The sequence below is a fragment of the Nilaparvata lugens genome, chromosome X (genome assembly GCF_014356525.2).
Source record: "Nilaparvata lugens isolate BPH chromosome X, ASM1435652v1, whole genome shotgun sequence".
Lineage (NCBI taxonomy): Eukaryota > Metazoa > Arthropoda > Insecta > Hemiptera > Delphacidae > Nilaparvata > Nilaparvata lugens.
The window spans coordinates 64,774,825-64,797,388 of NC_052518.1; the positions used below are offsets into that span (position 1 = coordinate 64,774,825).

Here is a 22,564-nt window from a genome sequence, read left to right on the forward strand (position 1 = left end):
CTAATCGCGATGAAATGCTATACTTTAATTGAGATAAGCGCTAACCGATGCATTTTGGTTTCACAAAAATGAAATTTCGAGCGATAACGCCAATTAAACTAATCGACGTGAAAAATTTCAACAGGTCATTCACGGGGAATTAAATCCAACTAACTCCGATTAGGTACCTACTGATAATTGTCTTCCAAAATTAGTTTTTGGTAAAAAACTAGAGAACTTTAAGTATGAGCTAAATATATGAATGAATTTCATCCGTTAATAAGATAGAAAAGAGTATTTAGCTGATATTAGCATTCAAAATATTAGATTCTGGTTTTTGAGGTTAGTTTTCGATCTTGTTCGTTTGCAGATAGCAAACAGGCGACAGACAGAACATTTTTATGGCGCGTGCGTAATGAATAGTCACCGCTTCAATAACATAACCACACTTTTTTCCATTTGTTTAGAATAATAATTTTAATAACATCACTGTCGGATAAATTACAGTGTTGCGGGACTGTGAAACCGTTAAAATCTTGGTTAGTTAACAGGAAAACTTAATCGGAATTTAAAACTAACCGATCTTTGTGGAACAGAAATGAATCCGTAAGACTAACGCTGATTTGTTAATTGGCGTTAATGTCCATATTTAATAGACGTACGTGCAACTGGCCCATAGTTTTGAAACTTCATTTTCCTGATGCAATGTTTAGGCCTACACGTAGCATGCATTATTAATTTTTCAGCTAGAACAGCTTTTTGAGACGAAGTGCTAAATAAACGTCTACAGTTTCATCAATGCTGTATCAGCAATATGAAAACGCATGCAGTTAATATGTCTCTGAATAAAGGTGTTGATATTTACATAAAGAAATTATTCTCTTCCATTTTTATTCAATTGAAATTTCAAAATTATTCGAGCCCTGATAGAATGACTGACTCACTGTACAGTCAGTCGAAAATTTTAATATTGGAATGAGGGGTATTTTGGCAATCTGAGCAAAAAAATAAGGTCATATGCACCTTTTCGTTATATTTTCAAATGAAAAATGAGTTTTGTGGGTTGTCAAAACTCCCTCTGAAAGGGAAACTATCCAACTTATTCTATCTTTTAGTAAAATAACAATGATCATCCATCTATTATCTTCTATACTATAATAAAGAAAAGAACTGGATTATACACGTATACAGGTGTAAAGAATAGGAAAATTATGTTTGACGCATCATCACGTCTGAACTACTATACTATACTGATTATCTTGAAATTTTGCATATAGATTCTTCCTTAACCGAGGATGGTTATAAACCTATACCTTCAATATTTAATTACATCAACTTTTCAGTTTGTCAAGTTTTCAATTATTTGTCATGCTTCATTTGTTGTAAGGAAGCAGCAGAACATTTCTCTTAAAAGGGAAATTAGAAGATAGGTATGATTGGGGATCCTTTTCGAATGTTAAAAACAGGTTTTCCGTCGCACCCAAATTTTTCCGCCATTTTGGAACGGCCATTTTAAATCTAACTTCTTTATTTAATTGAAAGGGGTTATATGATACATGATTCCGATACAGGATTTCCAGAGAAAAGGTATGGTGAAAACCGCACATCGATATCTCAAACCTTTCAAAATTTATTCTCATTCATTTCAATTATTATAGTATAGAAGATGATAGATGAATGATATATCCATCTATCATCTTCTATACTATAATAAAGGAAAGAACTGGCTTAAACACGTATACACGTGTAGAGGATAGTAGAATTATGTTTGACGCATTATCACGTCTGTAATACTGGACTGATTTACTTGAAATGCTGCTTATAAATTCTTAATCAACCGAGGATTCTTATAGGCCAATTTTCAATTCTTCTAGATTTCATTAGGTCAAGTTTTAAAATAGACCCTTGCGAAGCACGGGTGACCTGCTGGTAATATAATCAAGGAAAGAATTGGCTTATACACGTACGGGATAGGAAATTCACGATTCACGTTTTATACTTTCATGTCTGAATAGAAGGTTCACAAGCAAGCTCTTGAAGTTTGAAGAATTTCTTTCAGCAGTTTCAAGTATTTATCAGTTCTATAACTTGACAAATGTGTTATTTTCTATGACATCAAAATCAGTTAATGTCAACTTTGCTTGGCTGCCATAGCATTGAATATTATATTTTATATTGACATTTGAAATAAATCTAGAATTCAATGAATTATTTTGTGACAGAATCAAGGCTTCAGTACTTGTTTAAAAGTACATAAAGTTTATTATTGTTTAGATAAGTTTTATTGGATCATAAGCTAGTATAATAAATTAGCTAGCTATAAAAACTAGTAAATAGAATCAATACATTAAAACTTACCTCTTTCTTTCTTTTCACAGACGAACCTGGAACATGAAAATTTCATTTATTATCATATGGCTTTCATCAATGAATAAATATTAGATTAACTTCATTCTTAGTAACCAGCTTAGCAACATAGGAAAAAGTTTTTTGGGTACAAATTTCAAACAGAAATTCTATATTTGGATTGTTTTTATGTGATAAATTACTATTTGAAGCAATTTTGGACATGTGTAATGGTGAAGATGATTTGAAAATGTTTTTTTTCCTGTGAAAATTTAAAATTGAGTTTTAACCTTCTTTAACCTCAAAATTGTTCCAGCAATCAGATTTCCAACTTGAATATATGTAACGCTAGTTCGCCTCCATGGTGCACATTGGGTAACGCTAAATGGACTAGCAAATAGTGACGGTCAGACAAACTTATGTTCTCCTGACCAAATGTACACAACATCTCAAAGAATTTGGAAATATACAATGTATATCTAGGCATTTGAGACTCATAAGCCATATATTTGTTGTGTATCTGCCATACGCTATATAAATAGATAACTTAATTCATATGAAATACTAATCCTTTATTTGTTTAGTCATTCATCTATTTACAAGTACAAATAATCATACTATGACCGCGAGAGAACAGGCACAGTCCAAATCTGTTCTCCTGGTAATTTCGGTAGAATAATACTGTCCAAAATAACGCTAGTTACACATAGTAAATATTATATCTTCAATAGAATCAAATACCAAAACAATAAATGCACGGCATTAGAATCATACTGCAGTATTGTCTAATAACATTGAGCAAAATATGAGTATCTCTGTTTGATGGTCTGGTTTTTTTTTAGAAAAATTCAATAGAAAAGTGTGAGAATACAATACAAAATTGGTAATGAATAAGGTAAAGTCAAAGTCAAAACTCAAGTCGACCAGAGATCTTGAACAAGAAGCAGACAAGAAAGAACATACGGTTGTTAAACATTCATGTATTGTACATAAATAGATAAGAAAATAATGATAAATAAAATTTGCCAATGAAAGTTACTTTATTCAAATTGCAAATAGAACCAGCACATAAGTTACAGAAATGGTATCCTCTGTTTTGGTACAAACCGCATGTAAATTGAGCAAGTATTCAGAATAACCTAGTGGCAGCCATTGGTTTTGCATAAACCTAACAAAATTATTTTTTCCGTCTGGGAGCCCAATAAAGATATAAATGGGTAATAAAAACAGAGGTCTAATAATGGTTTGTTACCGAATGAAAGGTTTTACCTAGAGCTCAGTACTCTCCATAAAGCAAGGCAACTGTCATAGGGTGTGCGCATATTGAAGTGGTAGAGGTAAGAGGTCGAAGCAGAATATAGGTATATTACGTCTGAATATATTACGGCAGAATATATATATTACGTCTGGTTAGCCAGAACGGCGTCAGACAAGTCAAGGTGCTTGCAAAATTCAACACACCAACAATGGTTCTTTACATTTGAGTCAAAATTCAAAACCTATTAAATTAGTCTTTGGCTCAACTCACACGTACGCGACTCAGGTCGAGAAGAAACTAGACTCTAGTCGAGAGCATGTGTTTCCAAATGGTGACACTCAGACCAGTCGATTCTAGTCTCCGCGACTGTCACCATTTGAAAACACATGCTCTCGACTACAGTCGAGTCTTCTCGACCTGAGTCGCGTAAGGGTGAGTTGAGCCTTTGACTCCATTACAAAAGTCATTCAGACTATAAAAGCACTCATTCATTAAGAATACTTTCAGAATATGCTTGAACTCATTCATCCTTGCTCATTCTATCTCATCTGAATTGTTCATATTACCAATATAGCTGGGTTTTTCTTCAAAGAAAGATAATCTATGATACTCAGAGAATACGCTCTCAGTCCTGGTATTATATTCATGCTTCAAGTTCATAATCTGGAGTGGGAGCCTTCGAGCATAAGACACACATTTCAAGAATATAGACAGGGAACGCTGATTATCTCAATTTCAATAAAATAATCCTTAAAATGCGTTTGTGGATGCGTTTGTGTCGACATAGTGCGCAGTGTGTTCTTTTGGCAAATAATACTTTGCTGAAGGTTACTTTCTTTAGCTCCGCATAGGGCCACTGAAAACTTGATGCGTGATTCCACCAAACAATGATAGACTGACTTCAACAGTATCCCTATTACTTAATTTACATAAATTCAACACAAAAATCCCACAAGCCACCTTTTCTTGAATCTTATCCATTTGCTCCCCCCCAACCAAAACCTTTCTCTAGTATCACCCCCAAGAAATCCGCTGAGTTTTTGGCTACCAATTCTGATTCTCCAATGTTGGTAGAAAGAGCATCGCATGTTGAAGAGTTCTACCGCGCTGTTTTACATCACGCGGCTTTACTTCTCCTTTAGAGCTATAGAGCAACTGATGGCAACGTTTTCCAAGATATATTGCCTTGAACCGACCAATCGCGTAGAAGCACCGCACGGTAGTGTTGGTTGTCTCAAAAACTCGGTTGTCTTGAAAAGCGGTAAAGCGGGACCTCTTGGTAATCCGCGCAGTCAACCTCCTCACCATGCGGGCGCCCCATAAAAATATAATTGTGTTAAATTAAGGTACTTCTAACACGACCTCGAACTTCTCACTATGCGTGCACCCTAAGGATGTTACAAAAATACAAATACTATTGTTTGTCATCTTATTTTGTTTGTAAACTGCATAAAATTGATTCCACAGCTGTAAATCAATACTTTAAGAGATATCTTACGTATAACACAATAATTGGTACACAGAAGTAATACTTTTTGTGTTTAACGTGAGTTACTTTCATAAAATTGAATAGAAGTGTATTTATTTTACATAAAATTTCAATTTGGATAGGCTCATATTGTAACGATCAATTTTCGTGAATATAAAAATAGTGTAGTCGACTTTCCAAACCTAAACTAAAGTTTTAACCCTGCTATCTGCCAACTACAATATGTATTGTAATTCTGTTCTTAACGATATGCAAGTCACTCTGAATGATAAACTACAGTGTTGCCAAAATTATTGTCTACGTTTCGTCTACTCTCTCCAACGCCATGATCATATCACCCCAGCCCACATTGCTTGTTCAACATTAAAGCTTCCCGATCAAAGGCTTTTTAGAATAGTCAAGCTTGTTAGAGATATCTTGAAATACGGTAATCCGAACTATTTTAAAGATGATTTCAAATTTGTCTCTGAAGGTAGGAGGATAGCTTCACATACTAGAACCGGAGAAAGTACTTTAAGGATACCCAATCATCGAACTACTATTTTCACAAAATCCTTCTTAGTCAGTGCCTGTCGTGCATGGAATGCACTTCCTGTTTCTATCAGGTCCATCGAGAGCCGAGCGAGCTTCATCCTGACTTTAAAAAAAACATCTTTTGGAACAAATGACTGAAACTGTCCGGCACTAGAACGATCACATGACAACCATCCCTCACCCATACCACCAATATAAACCTTTAGAACTGTTATAGAATTAATTATATATATATATATATTATATATATATATATATATATATAAACTCATGTTATTTTAATTATCCACTGCATACTGCTGTATATTACTGAAAGTTGATAACCCTGATCTACTTTCAGCCTACTTCATTTTATTAATCAATAATTTGATCTTATCTACCTATATAATTATTTTACTTTATCAATTTTCTGTTTTTTTTCTCTCTTAAATATTCATATTAATTGAAACTTTTACAATATTTCCATTAATAAATAAATCCTTAGTTTAATTAATGAAATTAACGTTTTGGTAGAGAGTTAGTGGGGAGGATATTTTTAATATTCTTTCCAAAGAATGGACATTGATACGTCCAAAGCTCCGCCAATTTATGTAGATGCATAACAATATAATTATCTTTAGTTATTATATTACAAATTGTTTTTTCATATCATATACAGTTCAATAATTATTTTCTTAGTCTATATTATGTAAATTCATCTATAATTTTGCTGTATTGTAAGCTGTTGTATATAAGTGTATATGCCAGTGTTTATTGTAATCTACATAAATAATGTTAGATTTCGTCTGCCGTCCATTCTTCACTTCAGCTTTTTCGTAGTAGTCGCGCTGGCGGTGTTTGAATCTTGGCGCGCTTCCGCTGCCAACTTTATTTTGATCAGCTGACTTGTTGTTTATTCTTGTTTTTTCGTCATTCTTAATATTATATCTTTAGAATACATTGCATATTTTTGAAAGATTTTCGTCGATTGTCCTAATTAGGTTGCTTTCAGGTCTAAACTTTTAAAGCTTGTTTTTTTGGTTCTGCGTCGTACAACACAGCTTTACCCCCTGCTTCGTCTCTCGTAAACTTGGTTTTTCTTTCATTCGTTTTTCGCTCCAACTCGCTTTGTCCAGGGATCATGTAGCTCTGTATTTTTCAAGTTTTGAAACAGTTTTTTTGCACTCAATATCAATCTTCAGATCACTTTTCAAATGTTATAAAGTGTCTACAATCAATTCAACAATCAATCTTGAGTTTTAAACTTTGAAGTCTTAAATTCTCATAACTTTCAATTCAGTGCGTCACAACTATGTGTTTCATGTCTACTCAAGTGTTTTTTCCAAGTTACTTTGGACTCAGGTTTCAATGAATTTCAATCAAATTGCATCTCTCAAACATTCGTTCTGCAATTCTAACTCACTTTTTACAAATTTGAGTTGTGCTCCAAGTTTGTCACATAAGATTGTCTCGCTGTTGCATCACGTTGCAGTGTGACTTAACTGTGTCGTAGCTGTTAACCACTAATAGCCACATTGTTGCCGCTTTTCTTCCCTTGGAACGACTTCATCATTTTGGATCCTCGCTCAACTCCATGTTTCTCTTGATTCATAAGAATATTTGCTCCTCCGGTAGTCCTGCCTCTGCTGCAGCTTCCCATCAACATGTCCTGGCCTGGACATGTCCTATCTCTTGGCACTTTGAAGCTGCTAACCTTACATTGAGCTAAGTATTTTGTATTAATTTACCTTTTCTTTTACATATACGTATTATCTACTGTTTTTGATTTTCAAAATAGTTAACCTAAAAATCAGATTTTATTGACCATTCATTCATTAGGCCAATTACATTGTGTCATTTTGAAATTTAGCAACTTTTTCACATTGCCATTCACTGGTTCAAACCTGAATTATCATGTATTTTGTACACCAAATTTTTGTGAATCTTTTAAATTATCTTTCATTCTAGTCAAAGCTATTACAATTTGACTTTTGATTACAATTATCAGCTTCAATTATTTTGGTTCTTAGTTCCATTCCCTTGTTTGGATTTGTATGAATTTCTATCATAAATGTTAACGTTTGGCAATTCCAAGCCTTTTTTACAAACTTTAGTTAATCAATTCAATTTTAACAGCCTCAATCAATTTGTTCTTAAGTCTATTCTCCAATCTGGACTCACAAGAATTTTTGTAACATTACATATTATCTTTAGTATCTCAGTATTCAAATATTACATCTAATTTTGAAGATTAATTCATGTTTTACAATTAAATTTGATTCAATTATACTTTCATTAACTGCACTATAAGTCATAACTGCATTATAAGTCACTTTTAAGATTGTATTATCAGTAAGTATAGTATTTCTCATTGAAATTGCATTCCAGTAACATCACTTATATCAATTTTTATTAGAAGGGTTTCACACTCAATCTTTTTAATATTTTCTAATACTATAGTTCTCATCTATTTTATTTGAAATTTTGCTTACTTGTAACTACAACTCAGAAGTATTTAGAAATCTTAGCATCACATTGTTTGGTGATTGCTCACATTTAAAAAAAAACATCACATTTTTAAGTGTAGATATTAATTTTTTGAATTTCATCAATTGAATTACTATTATTATCATTCATTCTTGACTCAGTATATGTTTACTTGCACTTCTAGAAATTTTGTATGTTCAAGTTTTTATCTTGCAACAATCTTTGATTTATCAAAATATAATCTTGTATGATTATAAACCTATTGTTCTCATTTAGCATTGACCTTTCCTAGTATTCATATATTAATTAATTTTCCCTAAGCTATCTAGCTACCAGTAACTTTAATGATTGTTTTGCATTCAATTTCTGATCAATTTTGAATGTACAACAATCATTTAAAACTTTATGTATGATTGGTTTAGATTCAGAAATAACACTCTTAGTTGTTTCATTAATTTATTACCAAAGTCCACTGCTCTTTTCATCCAGATCATACAAATAAAGTACTCAATCAATCAATCAAACTACCGTAGCAGATAAGGCAGTTCTAGCCGAGCTCTAACAGATAATAGTTGAAAACAACTCCTCTATCCTTCCTTACATTCTTTACTGGAAAATGATAACAGGAAAGTACGAGAAACAAATTGGCAATGACGAGAAAGTGTACAGTGCGGTCCCGGAAGCTGCTGTGTGGAGTTGCCGTATCGTCTCTCGTGTTGCCGTGTGTCGTGCCGAAAAAAAACACATTTTGTCGAAAATATCCAGATACATGAAGTTCGCTGATAAAACCGTGTGCATGTATGCAATCTATTATTAACGTCATCGGTGAGTACAAAGATAAACATTATTTTATTAATTGTCATTGCCAGCTTCAATCCATGCTTCCCAGACCTAATTACTTTCTATCCACAATCATCCTACATAATATCAATTTTCTAATTAGATTTTCCAGTATTTTAAAAATAAATTTAATTCCGGCCATCATAACCTCCTTTTAAAAAGTTTGCAAATTATTGTTTTTGATCTTTAATCAAAACCATTACACCTAGCATTCCCGAAACAGGGATGGTAAATAAAAAAACTCTTACAATATGAATTACTCAGGATGAAAATGATCAAAGGATTTCGCTTTATTTAAATCAAATTCTCTCATTAATATCAACCAATTTTGGTTGGAGCTAACACCTGATCAGTTGCAAATTGTATACTTGAAAACTCACCAGCCGGTTGTGATCTTCTCGGAACGTTTCCAAAGGGGAAATAAGGCGAGTCAGGACTGAATGTCTCACTTGTTGTGCTGTAGCTATTTGAGTAAGTGGCCTGTAACATAATACAAATATCGAAATTGAACTTTGGAAGCGACAATTGGAATTAAAAAACTAAATACCAGTTCAAAAAACTTTTATATGATTTTAGGTAGACAATAAAGTCTAAGTTCACAATTCAAACAATTCAATTGAATTTCACTTTAGGATAAAACAAAGAGCGCTTAATCGATTAGAATTGAGAAAAAATATTTTTCTTCATTAATTAATGAAAAGTCTATGCTTGTCGACTGCTTATGTAGAAAGTAGACTACTTCATTAAAAGTATTGCTTAATCATAGTATAAATATATAATATTTATTCCATTGAATCATCCTTTGAACACAAACTAGTTCCATGTAAGATGAGTTAAGTCCACACACACACACACGCACACACACACACACACACACACACACACACACACACACACACACACACACACACACACACACACACATCCGGCCGGTCAACACCTCCACAATCGCCTCACAATGGAGATAGATGAATTGCGATTGCATATTTGGATTCAGGGCCATAAGATTAAAATAATTATTTGCGAGTACTCAAAATTATCCATAATAAGACATTTTTTTCATAATACCTACATGAAGTAAAACCACAAAAACGATGACGTAAAAAGAATAACAGTATTATTGAATAAAAAACTTTGAAAATGACACAATGAAAATAAGCAGTAGTAGTTAAGGAACAGTTTTCCCATTCATATTACCATGGAGAAACAATAGCGTAAGTAGATATCTCATGGTATAGGGCGTTTATGTCGCAACTTTTACTGTTATCTCAAGCCGATTATTGTCTATTTTTACTGTTTTGACCGGGTAAGAGTGTATGAACGGCACAATATGAGAGACTACCAGCGTCATAAAGCTTCACAGGAAAGAACTACGTGGACTATCAGCTTGAGATAACTGTAAAAGTTGCGACATAAACGCCCTATACCATGGGATATCTACTTATGCTATTGTTTCTCTATGATATTATGTACTACATAGAAAAAATTAAAACCATAGTGTATATTAAAACCATTAAAATTGTTTCAATAAAATGAATGAATGAAGATTACGAGTTACTATTATCAGAGATGTTGTAGGATTGTTCTATAGTGAAAAAAATACACGATATGTTAAGGTGTTTTGACTAATGCGCCACGAACACACGCCATCAGTTGAAGATGAAAGCAGTATTATAGTTGTATCTTACTAAAACAATATAAAAATCTTAAAGCACCCTTTATTTTTTAAAAACTTTAAAATAGTTTAACAACTAGTTTCGGTGATCACACCATCGTCAAATAATAATAAAAATAATACTTTTGTACACTTGAAGATCAGTAATAGTACTTGTAGGAACCAAGTAATAGCAATTCAATGAGCTGATGATTATTCTTTTTCATTAACATAAATATTTTCTAAGCTTGTAGACAATCAGGACCTTTTAACTAAACTCGAGGTCGCAGAAACCGAATTCGCAATAATAATTTCTCTATCTCGATTATTAGTCGATTTGAATTTTGGTAGCGAATTTGGCCTTGAACGATCCAGACAGCAGATGGACTGCGCCAGTAGCCATATTGGCAGAGTCGGCTCGAATTGAACCAACTCGCGCCAGACCCCCGTGTTTGTGTAGAGCGCTCAATATTTGATTTGCAGGTTTTTATATTGTTGAGCTATCACTCATAGTGATATCGATGTATAGGTCTCCTAGAGGGGATGCAAACCTGTCTTTTGATAAGTTGGAGCTTTGTATTTCTTATGCACTGTCTGTGGGTCATTATGTTTTGATTGGAACTGACCATAATTTCAATGCAATTTATTCACCAAGGGATGCCAGGATGTTTCTGAATGTTTTGCATGGGTTTGGGCTGTTTACTCGCTACCTATAAAAACCTGCAAATCAAATATTGACAAGTTTAATAAGTGAGGCAAAAAGAGGATGCTCAGCTCGCTTCACTCAGTTGTAACAAACTTAGATCCGGATTGTTTCACTGTGAATGTTAGCAAGGATCAATTATCAGACCACAAACATATCCAGAGAGCTGCTCGGTTGGCTTGCTATAGACGGGGTAAAACACTCAGAACTATCCAGTATCGATCATTTAATGAAAATTGTCTTCAGATTTTTTGTGTTTCACTACAAGATCGAATTGAGCCCTGGTTTAATATGATTTCAACATTGTCAGCAAGGGAGGGGTTTTCGTTTTTCTTTTGTAGTTTTAAGAAACATTTTGATTCTTTGTTTCCTGTGAAGACTAAAAGGGTTTTCTCATCATCGGGGAGGGATGCTGGTCGACTGGGGGGTGGTCCAACCTGTCCAAGTGCGATTGGTTCACTCCAGAACTTGAAGAACTGAGAGAGCTTATTCTGTTGGTAAGTGACATGTGTAAAACAAACCCTAATCTGAGCATTGTATTGAAGAATCTTAGACATGGGTATCGCAATAAAATTAGGGCAACATAATTGGAAGCAAACGCAAAACTCATTATGGAGTCTAGTAATAAAATAAAAGCTGCCTGGACCCTTATAAACAAAATAAGACCATCATCAAAAGAGAGCAACAACTCATTTGCCACAGCAGATGACTTCAACAATTATTTTCTTGATTCAGCTGAGAAGATTGTGAATGATATACCAAATGACGGTGAACCTATTCAGTTTACTTACATGCCTGCCATAGTTTCTGAATTCACCTGGAGTCCTGTATGTGCTCAAGATGTAATTGCGGTTTTAGGTTTCAGGAGTTCCAATTGTAAGGATATTTATGGCATGACCCCAAATTTGCTCAAGCAGATGATAGTTATTATTACACCCATATTAGCATTGTGTATAAACAACTGTTTAGCTAGCGGTACTTTCCCTGAACAACTCAAAATCTCCAGAACAGTCCCAGTCTACAAGAAGGATCCCTATTGTGACACCTCAAGTTTCAAACCAATTTCTATAATTCCTGTTTTTGCTAAGATATTTGAGGCAATCATATTTGCACAACTGTATAAATACCTTGAGGAGCATGACCTCCTGGCTCCTTCTCAGTTTGGTTTCAGGAAGGGAAAATCTACTGTCATGGCTGTGGAATCACTGTTAGAATCGATTATGAATTCTTTTGAGGAGCGGAAATCAACTTTTTCAATACTATGTGATCTCTCACGAGCATTTGACTGTATTCCTCATACAGTTCTTTTTAAAAAATTGGAGCATTATGGCTTACAGGATTGTGCAATGCGGGTGTTTGAGTCTTACCTTTCTGAGAGAAAACAGATTGTACATTGGAATGATGAGTGCTCAATTCCTCTTCTTGTAAAACGGGGTGTGCCACAGGGCTCATTGTTGGGCCCATTACTCTTTCTTGTAGCAATAAATGATTTGCACTACTATCTAGAGGGAAATGTGCTGCTCTATGCGGATGACACTCCTTGTTCTCTGCAAATAAGAGTGTCACCCAGGCTAAAGCAGATGTGATGGAGCTGTATGATAAAGCTCGTTATTGGTTCTCACTAAACAGATTGTTTCTGAATGAGGCAAGAACCCAAAGTATATTGTTCTCTCTATCAGATGTCAGTGAGTATTTGCAGCCGGTCCGATTATTGGGGTTCACTCTTGATGCCAAGTTACTCTGGGAACCTCATATAGACATGGTGTGTTCCAGTCTCAGCAGCATTGTCTATCTACTGAGAAGGCTGATGTCTGAACTGCCAATTTCGGTGGTCAGACAGGCCTATTTTGCTTTTTTTCATTCGAGGATGAGTTATGATTTGAAATTGTGGGGTCATGCATCTAGCACTTCTAAAGTGCTGTTAATTCAGAAGAGAGCGGTCCGGGTGATTTCTGGGGCGGGCTATCTCGATCACTGTAAGCCCCTTCTTTCTAAAAATGGCATTCTATCCGTCATTAATGAGTTCATCTATCAATGTTTGAAGGATATACATCAGATGCAGGATAGGCTACCAAAGAGCAATGACATTCACAGTCACTTCACAAGAAACCGTGAGAGTGTATATATACCAAGATGCAGACTTGAAAAGTCCAAGTCGAGCTACCCTGTGATAGGCTACAAATTCCATAACTTGCTACCAACTCAAGTTAGATCCTTGCCAAATAAACTTTTTCTCCAAGTACTTAGATCCTGGTTGATTGTGAATCAATTTTACTCAGTAGAGGAATTCATTACTGCTGATCACAACACCCTAGTCAATTTAATATAATGCTTTTTTTGTCTATTGATACCTAAGTACAGGAGACTAAATTATATGATCTAATTGTAAATTTGCTTCAACTGATCTGTTTTATTTATTATTGTCTATTGTATGTATTGTAGCTGTGCAATTTATTGTATGTTTCTTTAATGTGAATTGTGACTTGGCTATAAGTAACTTCTATGTTCAACTGGCCCAATAAAAACTTGAAACTTGAGGCCGAAATAAATTTATTGTATTTCCTGAAAACGAAATTCATTTAATTGCATAAAGTAGTTGAAGAATTTATTATTGCAGTATCAAGATTCATTTAATTGCATAAAGTAGTTGAAGAATTTATCATTGCAGTATCAAGATAAACAGTTATGATTCATGAAGACTCCTAGCACATAATATGATTTACAATATATTACAAAAATATCCTAGTTGTAGCTTAGATACTTTCGAGTCAGCTAAGAGATTAATTCAAAAGCAGAATAATCAACTATGAAGCATTTTGATTCTCCAATCCACGAATCATGGGTTAATATTTACACTCACCATGCCATTGTCCATGCTATTGTAAGGCGACTGGAAACCGGGTTTTTCTGAAACAAAGAAAATATATATTCAGTCAGATACTAGGCAAACCTCGGACAGCATTAGCGTCGAACTCTTAGTTCTGTCAAAACGCCGAGATATTACATACTATATACCATAGTATATTCCATACCATAGTAGAACTGAATAGTATGATGTAAGAAGATTTCCAGACACTGAACGTTTAAAAAATATAGTTTAAAATTGAATATACATAAAACAAAGTTTATTCATTTTAATCTAGGAATATAGACAGAATCGACCTATACCGATTCACAATTCCCACTGTATATGAATACAGTGGGAATTGTGAATAGCTGCAACTGTGGAACTATAACACATGCCGAAACCGTAAAATATCTTGATGTAACGGTAGACTGCAATCTGAGTTGGACTGATCATATACTAAGGGTTAAGAATCAGCTCTCCATTACTTGTAGGAAGTTTTTCTCTGAGATCTAAACCAAGATTATGTCTCACGAGTGTTTTACTATGCGTTAGTAGAAAGCAGACTAAATTATGGTTTGATTGGTTGGGGAGGTGCTTCCTTCCTTCTTTGAAGTTAGACTGTACTTCACTACAACCATTTAGTGCCTGGAAAATGCTACACTCCGATACTTGTAATTTTATAAGGTATATACTGCAGAGATTCTATTTAGAATACGAAATTACGAGGTATATGGGGCGGGGGGACAGGGCTTGAGATCCGGAAGCCATTTTGTTCCACCTAGACCATACAAAGAAATATAGAGACGGTTCTATTTATATAATGCTCCCAAAGTTTTCAATTTACTGCATAATGAAATTAAAAGAGCAACACTTTTATACCGCTTAAAAAATAAATTTAACGGATACAACAAATTAACGATATAGAAGAACTTTTTCAACAGTGGAATAATATCATGCTATTGTGGGGGAATTATTTCAGTTGAGACAATACTGTATCTCGGAAATAAGAGACAAAGCAGAAGTTTTATGCCGCCCTTCTGGTATACGATACCAACCTTGCTAATTAACTTGACCTTTGCTATTTAACAATAGGCTACATGACTGAAATCTCCCATAAGGCACAGTTTTTTGGTTGCATTGCTAGGTTTTAAATCGTTGTATTTTTATTTTACAAGAGCTTTTCTTCAACCCCGTCGATGCAAGTCTGAAATAATTTAAAGTAATGAATAGCAGTGAAATCAAGATCAAGACTGCACGGCTGCAGCACAACATAATTTATTATTATCTATGAATTTTTTCTAATATTGTAGCAATTTCGTTTTATTTATACAGTACTTGGTAATTTTTTCATTACTTATGTTTATCATTTATTTATTTATGCATAAATATGTTATAAGTTATATAAATGTAACATCATTATGATTTATTTTCTTTTTAAAGCCCCACACGGATCATCTCGGGGCTCATTTTATGTTTGATATTACTTGAATAATTGGAATATGTAAAGTGTGTTTTTTATCCAGTAGATTTGAATTAGAATTTCAAACAACATTAAAACTTAGACATATAGTACCGTATCCTTTGGTTTCAACACAAACCAAACGTTCACAATGTCTGTCATTAGTTTGATAAGTCTATTAAAATATTAATGGATAACTTGGAAAATGAAATATTAATAATAAGCCTCTAGCTTCAAATTAGCTAATTGATCCAGTATAACGTTCAGATTGGCAGTCATTAGTTTTGCTCCAGCACATCAATAATGAATAAAACAGTGTCATTCACTTTTTAATTTTGAATATATTTATTTGATGTAAAAACATCAAAATTGAACAATGGTTGAAATTTACTCATTCTTTTATTTAGTATGGAGAAGTGCCGCAATAGTGGACCTTGCAACTACATTGTTAAGGATGGTAACTTCGAAAATGAATATTAGGAAGCTACTTAAATAAACTAGTGCTATGTAATGTTTGCCCTCTCAAGATTTGGTCACTATTCTGCCAAAAATTCTCTCTTCGACTCAAGCCAAAATATGCTTGTCGCTTCTTACAATGAATAAAGATTTATGGCAAAACCATCAAGACAGATATGGCTTGGCTTCCTACTTCTACAAAGTATAACGGAGTCGGGGTGGAAGATGTTAGGAGAAGGATCTCGAGTACAACTCAAGCGTGTTTGCTTCTCGATGACTTCGGCTGAATCGTCAGGACAGATGTAAACAAAGCATGTTTAGCTAGTATAATAGCTAACATCTGGAGCACATAGGCACCCAAACGACAGGCATCGGCCCTTTTCTAATAAGTCAGAATAGGTTAAGAAATATATTAACCTCATTTTATGCAAGCGTTATTCGTTCGGACAAAAAAGGAACCATAATTTTTTTAATCAATAATTTAGATATAATTACCCATCAAAATTTATCGCCACTCTAAATTTGCCGTAGAGTACATTGGAGGCACGCAGAAAAAAGAAAAATTAAATATGTATTCAGCCATAAGTGTAAATTTCTGTCAATTTGCATTATAAACTGCTGGTATTATAAACTTTATAACGTGTCTTTGTATGGTTTTGGTAGACTTACAGTGGCGGTGTACACTGGGTTTAAAAATTACTGAATAAAGACAAGAAGATAGTAAGCTTATATGAAACTCATGCTAGAATGACCAGTTTCGAGAAACTAATGAATTGATTACAGAACAAATCATGAATTGGATGCATGTGTTTGGGAATCGGAGAATGAACTTGAATGAAGCAAAGAGAATGGGCAACAGAATTATCAATGGCAAATTCCTATATTCACTTAGATACTACAGAAAGTGAAAGGGATTGTTATTCATGCAAGCAATACGGTTACTTCAATAATGAAACTTAATAAGATCGCTAAGTCGATTATTATGAAGAAATATAGTTTAGAGAGTTTTTGTGTAGTAGAGCTTATCATTGCAACAAACTTAAGAAGTTTGCTAAATAGATTATTATACAGAAATATAGTTTAGAGAAATTCTGCGTGGTAGAAGCTTACCATTGCAACAATTTGACGATATAATTTGTAAGACTTATTAAGGGGGAATTGCACAAATTCTACTAGCATGATTGCAAGTCTCTGAACTTGTGAATGATTGAGGGTGAATGTGTTCATCTATATACGTTTATCTCACGTTATCTGAATCCAAGTGAATGATCACATCAACACCTGAACAAACACTTTGCATTCATCAACTTCAATTGTCCTTTTATACACAATAAACATTATTTCTTACTTCAAAACCACTCTTCAATATATTAACATTCGTAGCTTTTCAAGAAATAGTACTAAGTCTTTATGAATCCTGAATCATAAATCATGAAACCATTCGATTCACATAAAACGCATGAGACTAGTTTATTTACAAAACTGCACCGACTTGTGGATACGAAAATGATGACAACATTTAATCACCCACGAAAAAAGTCAATGAAAAATTGGTCTGATACTTTTTATTGGAATAATTCATACCATTGATTTCTGTTCATAGAAAAAAATAGAAGAAGCTCATTTCCATCATGATTATTCTCTTCAACGAGCACCTACTCAAATCCTACCGGAGCATATGGATAAATTACATATGGTTTTTGAATCATGCAAGTTGTATACTTTTAAACTGTAAGCGAGCCGTTGTAGTGCCAGTCCTAGTGGACTGGGTAATCTCTGAACAGGTCATGGGCTTGATTCCCGTTCCGTCTGGCATTCAAAACATCATTCCTCGCGCATAAGATTATAATTACATCATGATTATCAAACAAGTATTCAGCTTTCTTTGACAATAAGTTACATAAATAGCTGGAGTAGATTACTTCCTAAACTGGTACAATAATTGGTATTGCATTCAATAACCCCAAAGCCGAAAAGAAAAAATACACAAAACTGGAGATGTGTAAAAATGTTTAGAATAGCATATTGTATTGATGCGTTATTCTTCAATATTTGATAGACCAGCAATGGGAATGGCCATCTGGCAAAAGATAATACTTTTTCACGTTTTTTTTAAAAGTCAAAATGACACACTAAAAAGGGACTAGAGGAGAAACCTCTTCAAATTTGTAAGAACTGATGATTTAAGGAAAACTGTTAGCTTGATAATGGACCTTTTGAATATTCTTATCAAAGATAAAAAATCAAGTTTAGTCTATGGGTGATTTGGGTAGTAAACAATATTATGAGGATTCATAGACACAGGAAAATGTGGAGAGATACAATTTATTTATTCTTTTTTTATGACAACATATTATGTTCTTTGCAATAGAAATTTTCCGTTAGGATTTTTCCTGTGGTGATTAGTATTATTTTTTTTGTTCTTCAATTTTTATTAGAGCTTAATATTAATAAAATAGAATGACAAATGGAGTTTTCTTCGATATAAGAATCTGGTTATTCAAGGGATCACTAACTAGGACCTTGAATCAAGTTTAAGAACAACTCGAGTGCGAAAAGACGCACTACATCTAGACACAATTCCTGCGTCTAGAAATCTAGAATGGGAGTTTTCAATAGAATAGAAATATTTCAATTTCTCGAAGCATAAATTCTGAAATGCATGGATCATAGTCGAGCATATTGAGCACCACACTTGAGCAGTCACTTGAAAATATCAAGATGGTTAACAACGAAAAAAAACTAATACAATTAATTCAAATATAACACGAGAAAATGAACATTTTGAGCAGAAAATGGTACACAGCATTTTTTCCAATTTTCAACTCAATGAATAAAAATAATAGAAATAAGTAGGTGAGTTCATGATGTGACTTAATGAGCCATACACACAGAGAATAGAATTAGGAGAATAATTATTCTATACCGATTAGTAAAAAGTGTAATAACTTGACAAGATATTGCTATTGCTAGAAGAATTCCAACAATACTTAGCTTGCAAGTTCTTAGAATTGATCTTCAGAATTCCATTATCAGTTCAGATTCACTATATGTTTATTTTATTTATTGATATTGAACATTTATCTTATCAAATCACTCAATTTTGTAATTTACATAACAAATTGCCTTTCTCAATGCCCTCTATTACATGATAGTATGAGTATTCTAGTTTATTTTCATTTATTAATATAAATTTGAACAAAGATGTGCACTATACAAATAAGTTGCACACATTTCCAAATAAAAATTATAGATATACTACCAACCAGCATGTAAAATCTTTCAATCAATAAAATAAAATACCTTTACGATTGAATTTGAATGTCAATTTCAATATGTACTATGTACTCAATAGTGGCAAGCCACGTCCTAGATTAGGGTGGAGCTCATTAGAAATAGGTCGAGAATTTATAAAAGCACGTTTTTGGAAACAAAAAATACCATAAGAATAGCTTATTATGAAAGTGAATATGTTGATAATGTGAAATCACTCGTAGGTCAATTTCAGGTAAAATTCACTCTTAATGGAATAATTACAGGAATGAAATTGGAATTTATTGTCAACATTTAGGTCTACTACTGTAACAGTAAATGGAAATATCTGAATTGATTCGAGAAGCTGCTGTATAGAATGTAATTGGTTTGTTTAGCCAGAATAAGTGGGAAAATATTCCAAGCTGATGCTCAAGGAAGAGGTACAGTCAGAATACGATACAGTCAGAATACATGAGTAAAATGCGCTCGACACTCCCTTGACTTACTGAGGACAACAATAAGTGACAGTTGTGGACTATAAAATAACTCCACTGTGGTTCTAATACTAGAGATTCATTCATCATATATCATCATTCCTCCTATGACTAGTAACAAAAAACCTAGGACTCATCCTAAAAAAATTAACCAATTCCAAAAATACCGGAAATTCAGATCAAGTCAAAGTTTGTTACTTTAGAATTTCAAAGAATAAAAATCCAACTTCAGAAATCGAATGAATTCGTCATTTGCAAAGCAATTTAAATTTTTAAAGCGGGTATAATTTCAATAATATTGATTAATTATTATACTATAATCATTCATGATTGACAGCTCAAATAACTATATTCGAATACTTATATAAGTTTCAATTTGAACTAGAGCTACATTCTTAATCCATTTGTTTTCCAAAAAGAATTTGGCAACTCATTATATCTTTAAGCCCACAAAAGTCTCCCTCCAAGTATTAGGAAAAGAATTAGAATACTCAAATACATCACAAGACTAACGTTAGCACATTGAAAAAAGGTGCAACACATGAAAGGACTTTTGATAACCCATGTTTGATTTCTCTTCACATATAGGTAACACGTTTTTTCATCAAATCACAATATGAAATCGAATTTCTAATGCATTAAAACTATTAATGATCAAACATTGTCATTTTTCATATTCTTTACATTTTTATATGATCTAACTTAATTGCGTCTTTGTAGAACAATAGAATTAGTCTTCTCGAAAAACATTTAAAAACGTGTTCTATTATAGGCCTATTTATTATGAAATCTTTCATCTGAAGTAATCAGTTACTATGTGTAAGAAATTATGTAGGCTATAATTGGAAAAAAGGCAGGGTAGGATGGATATAATTAGAAGATTACTGTAAAATATAAGTTTTGGCAATAATAATCTGAAGAATACCAAATAGAACAAAGTTAAACTAGAACGATATAAAGTTGATACCAAGGCATAGGATGTTAATTGAGGATACCCTACTAGACTTCTGGGCGTCTAGGGAAGGGAAGAAAATAAGACGAATCCTTTGGCACCAGACTGTTTTCTCACAGAAGTAAAATAGCCTAGTCAATATCGATTCAGCTCACAGTGATTAGCTCTCATCACTAAATATTGCTTACATAATGTCACACACTTCTTCAAATTCCAATTATAAATCTAGCCTGCCTGAATTCAATTTCTGTTAATGATGAAACAATTTTTGTAATGTTCGTATATTGTGATGAAATGGGAAATAGTGGGATCGGCTTGAACGTCGAGTAACGAAAAAATAGATAAAAACTTGAGATAAATAATCCTTGACTTACAGATTGTTGTAATCAGTCATGATTATAGAATATAGGCCTAATCACATAGTAAACTTTCATTATAGGTAATCATTCAAAGTGCCCTAGTGCTGGTACATCAGCTAGGAAGCAGCAAGTTCTGGGTCTTGATAATTTATAACTTCAAACCTCTGTGGCTCAAAAGTAGCTAAAGTGAGCTTTATTTCCTTGTAATCAGTAGCAGTAGCCGCTTTAATTAACGATAGGTATGAAATAACGTTGGATGAATTTCAACTAAGCTTATGATCAAATAATTATGTTATTTAGCTCAGAAAATATATTCTAATCATGGTAAAATATGAATAAAGGTAAGCTATTTACTAATGACTGGAACATTGTATTATGTTACATTTACTTAAAATAAAGTATAGGCATGAGACACAAGTTGAAAAAATGTAGCAAGTAGCATAGGTAGAGTTTCACAGAAATGACTGACTGAGGTGCAAGTAATAAATTAGAATTTCCATTCTTGAAGTAACTTATGTTAGCCTATACCAATATACAATGTATTAAATTAATATCCTGTCAATAACATAATACAAACAAAACAATAACCGAACTCAATAACCTCTTCATGGTTTCAAATAACAGCAACTCAACTAAATTGAAAAACATAAGACGAAATTACATGAGAAAGAATATCTTTCGCAGTGTTTGTAAAATTTAAATCTATATGTATGTTTTTCGTAGCGTCTAACCCTAATAATCGAGTTTGTATAGGTAGGTCTAGCCCAATTCTTGTCAAAACTTTCTTTGTTTACCTCACATCAAAAAGATAAGAGCAATATATTTCAGCAATTGCTAACATAATTGTATAAAAACAATAATCCTCACACTAAGCATGAATGATAAATCATACTAACAATAATTTCTTGAAAGAGCAACTATAAGATCCCATACATCGTCAGAGAAGCTAAATTGAATGGGAGGAAAGTCACACACGCCAAAAGTCAATTGGCTCGTCATTTTGTATGAAAACCAAGTATTTGATGGACTAAGTAAAGCAACTAATAATATCTACATAAGAAATACAAGAAACTCACCCGGTTGTTTATTTGCAATTTTATTAAAACAATTTTGAAACACTTCATAAAGATGCATTGGCTCATCGTCACTGGTCGCCATCTTGTTAATGTTAATTCACGGGTTCACTCGCTTTCTGGTTGAAGTTGAAAAACTTGATGCTTTGCAGCTTCCAATTTCGCCGAAAGAGTGTAGCACTGAACAGGCGCTGCCATCTCTATAAATACAGGTCATGACGCAGTCCCGTGATGCATTGCAAAATCGCCATTTTGTGGGGTTCACCAATTTTCAAATTTATTTTTAGCTGTTATCATTGTAGATTGAACATAACATGATGTGTTATTAGTGATCCGAATTGATTCTACTAACAGAATAGAAGTATTTAGCAAAAAAATAGAAACTGAATTGTTAATTTT

At 33.4% G+C, this 22,564-nt stretch overlaps 1 protein-coding gene across 1 annotated transcript in view; it reads right to left on the reverse strand.

The window, feature by feature from the left end:
• LOC111053130 (transcription factor 12) overlaps window positions 1–22,303 on the reverse strand; it is a 167,702-nt gene extending 145,399 nt beyond the window's left edge. Inside the window, exons 1-4 of the mRNA XM_039441352.1 lie at window positions 22,169–22,303; window positions 14,130–14,176; window positions 9,293–9,392; window positions 2,338–2,363 (exon numbers count right to left, since the gene is read on the reverse strand). Of these exons, the coding sequence (XP_039297286.1) occupies window positions 2,338–2,363; window positions 9,293–9,392; window positions 14,130–14,176; window positions 22,169–22,250 (255 nt within the window). The 5' untranslated portion in view covers window positions 22,251–22,303. The remainder of the gene's footprint in view (window positions 1–2,337; window positions 2,364–9,292; window positions 9,393–14,129; window positions 14,177–22,168) is intronic.
• Window positions 22,304–22,564: the final 261 nt, after the last annotated feature.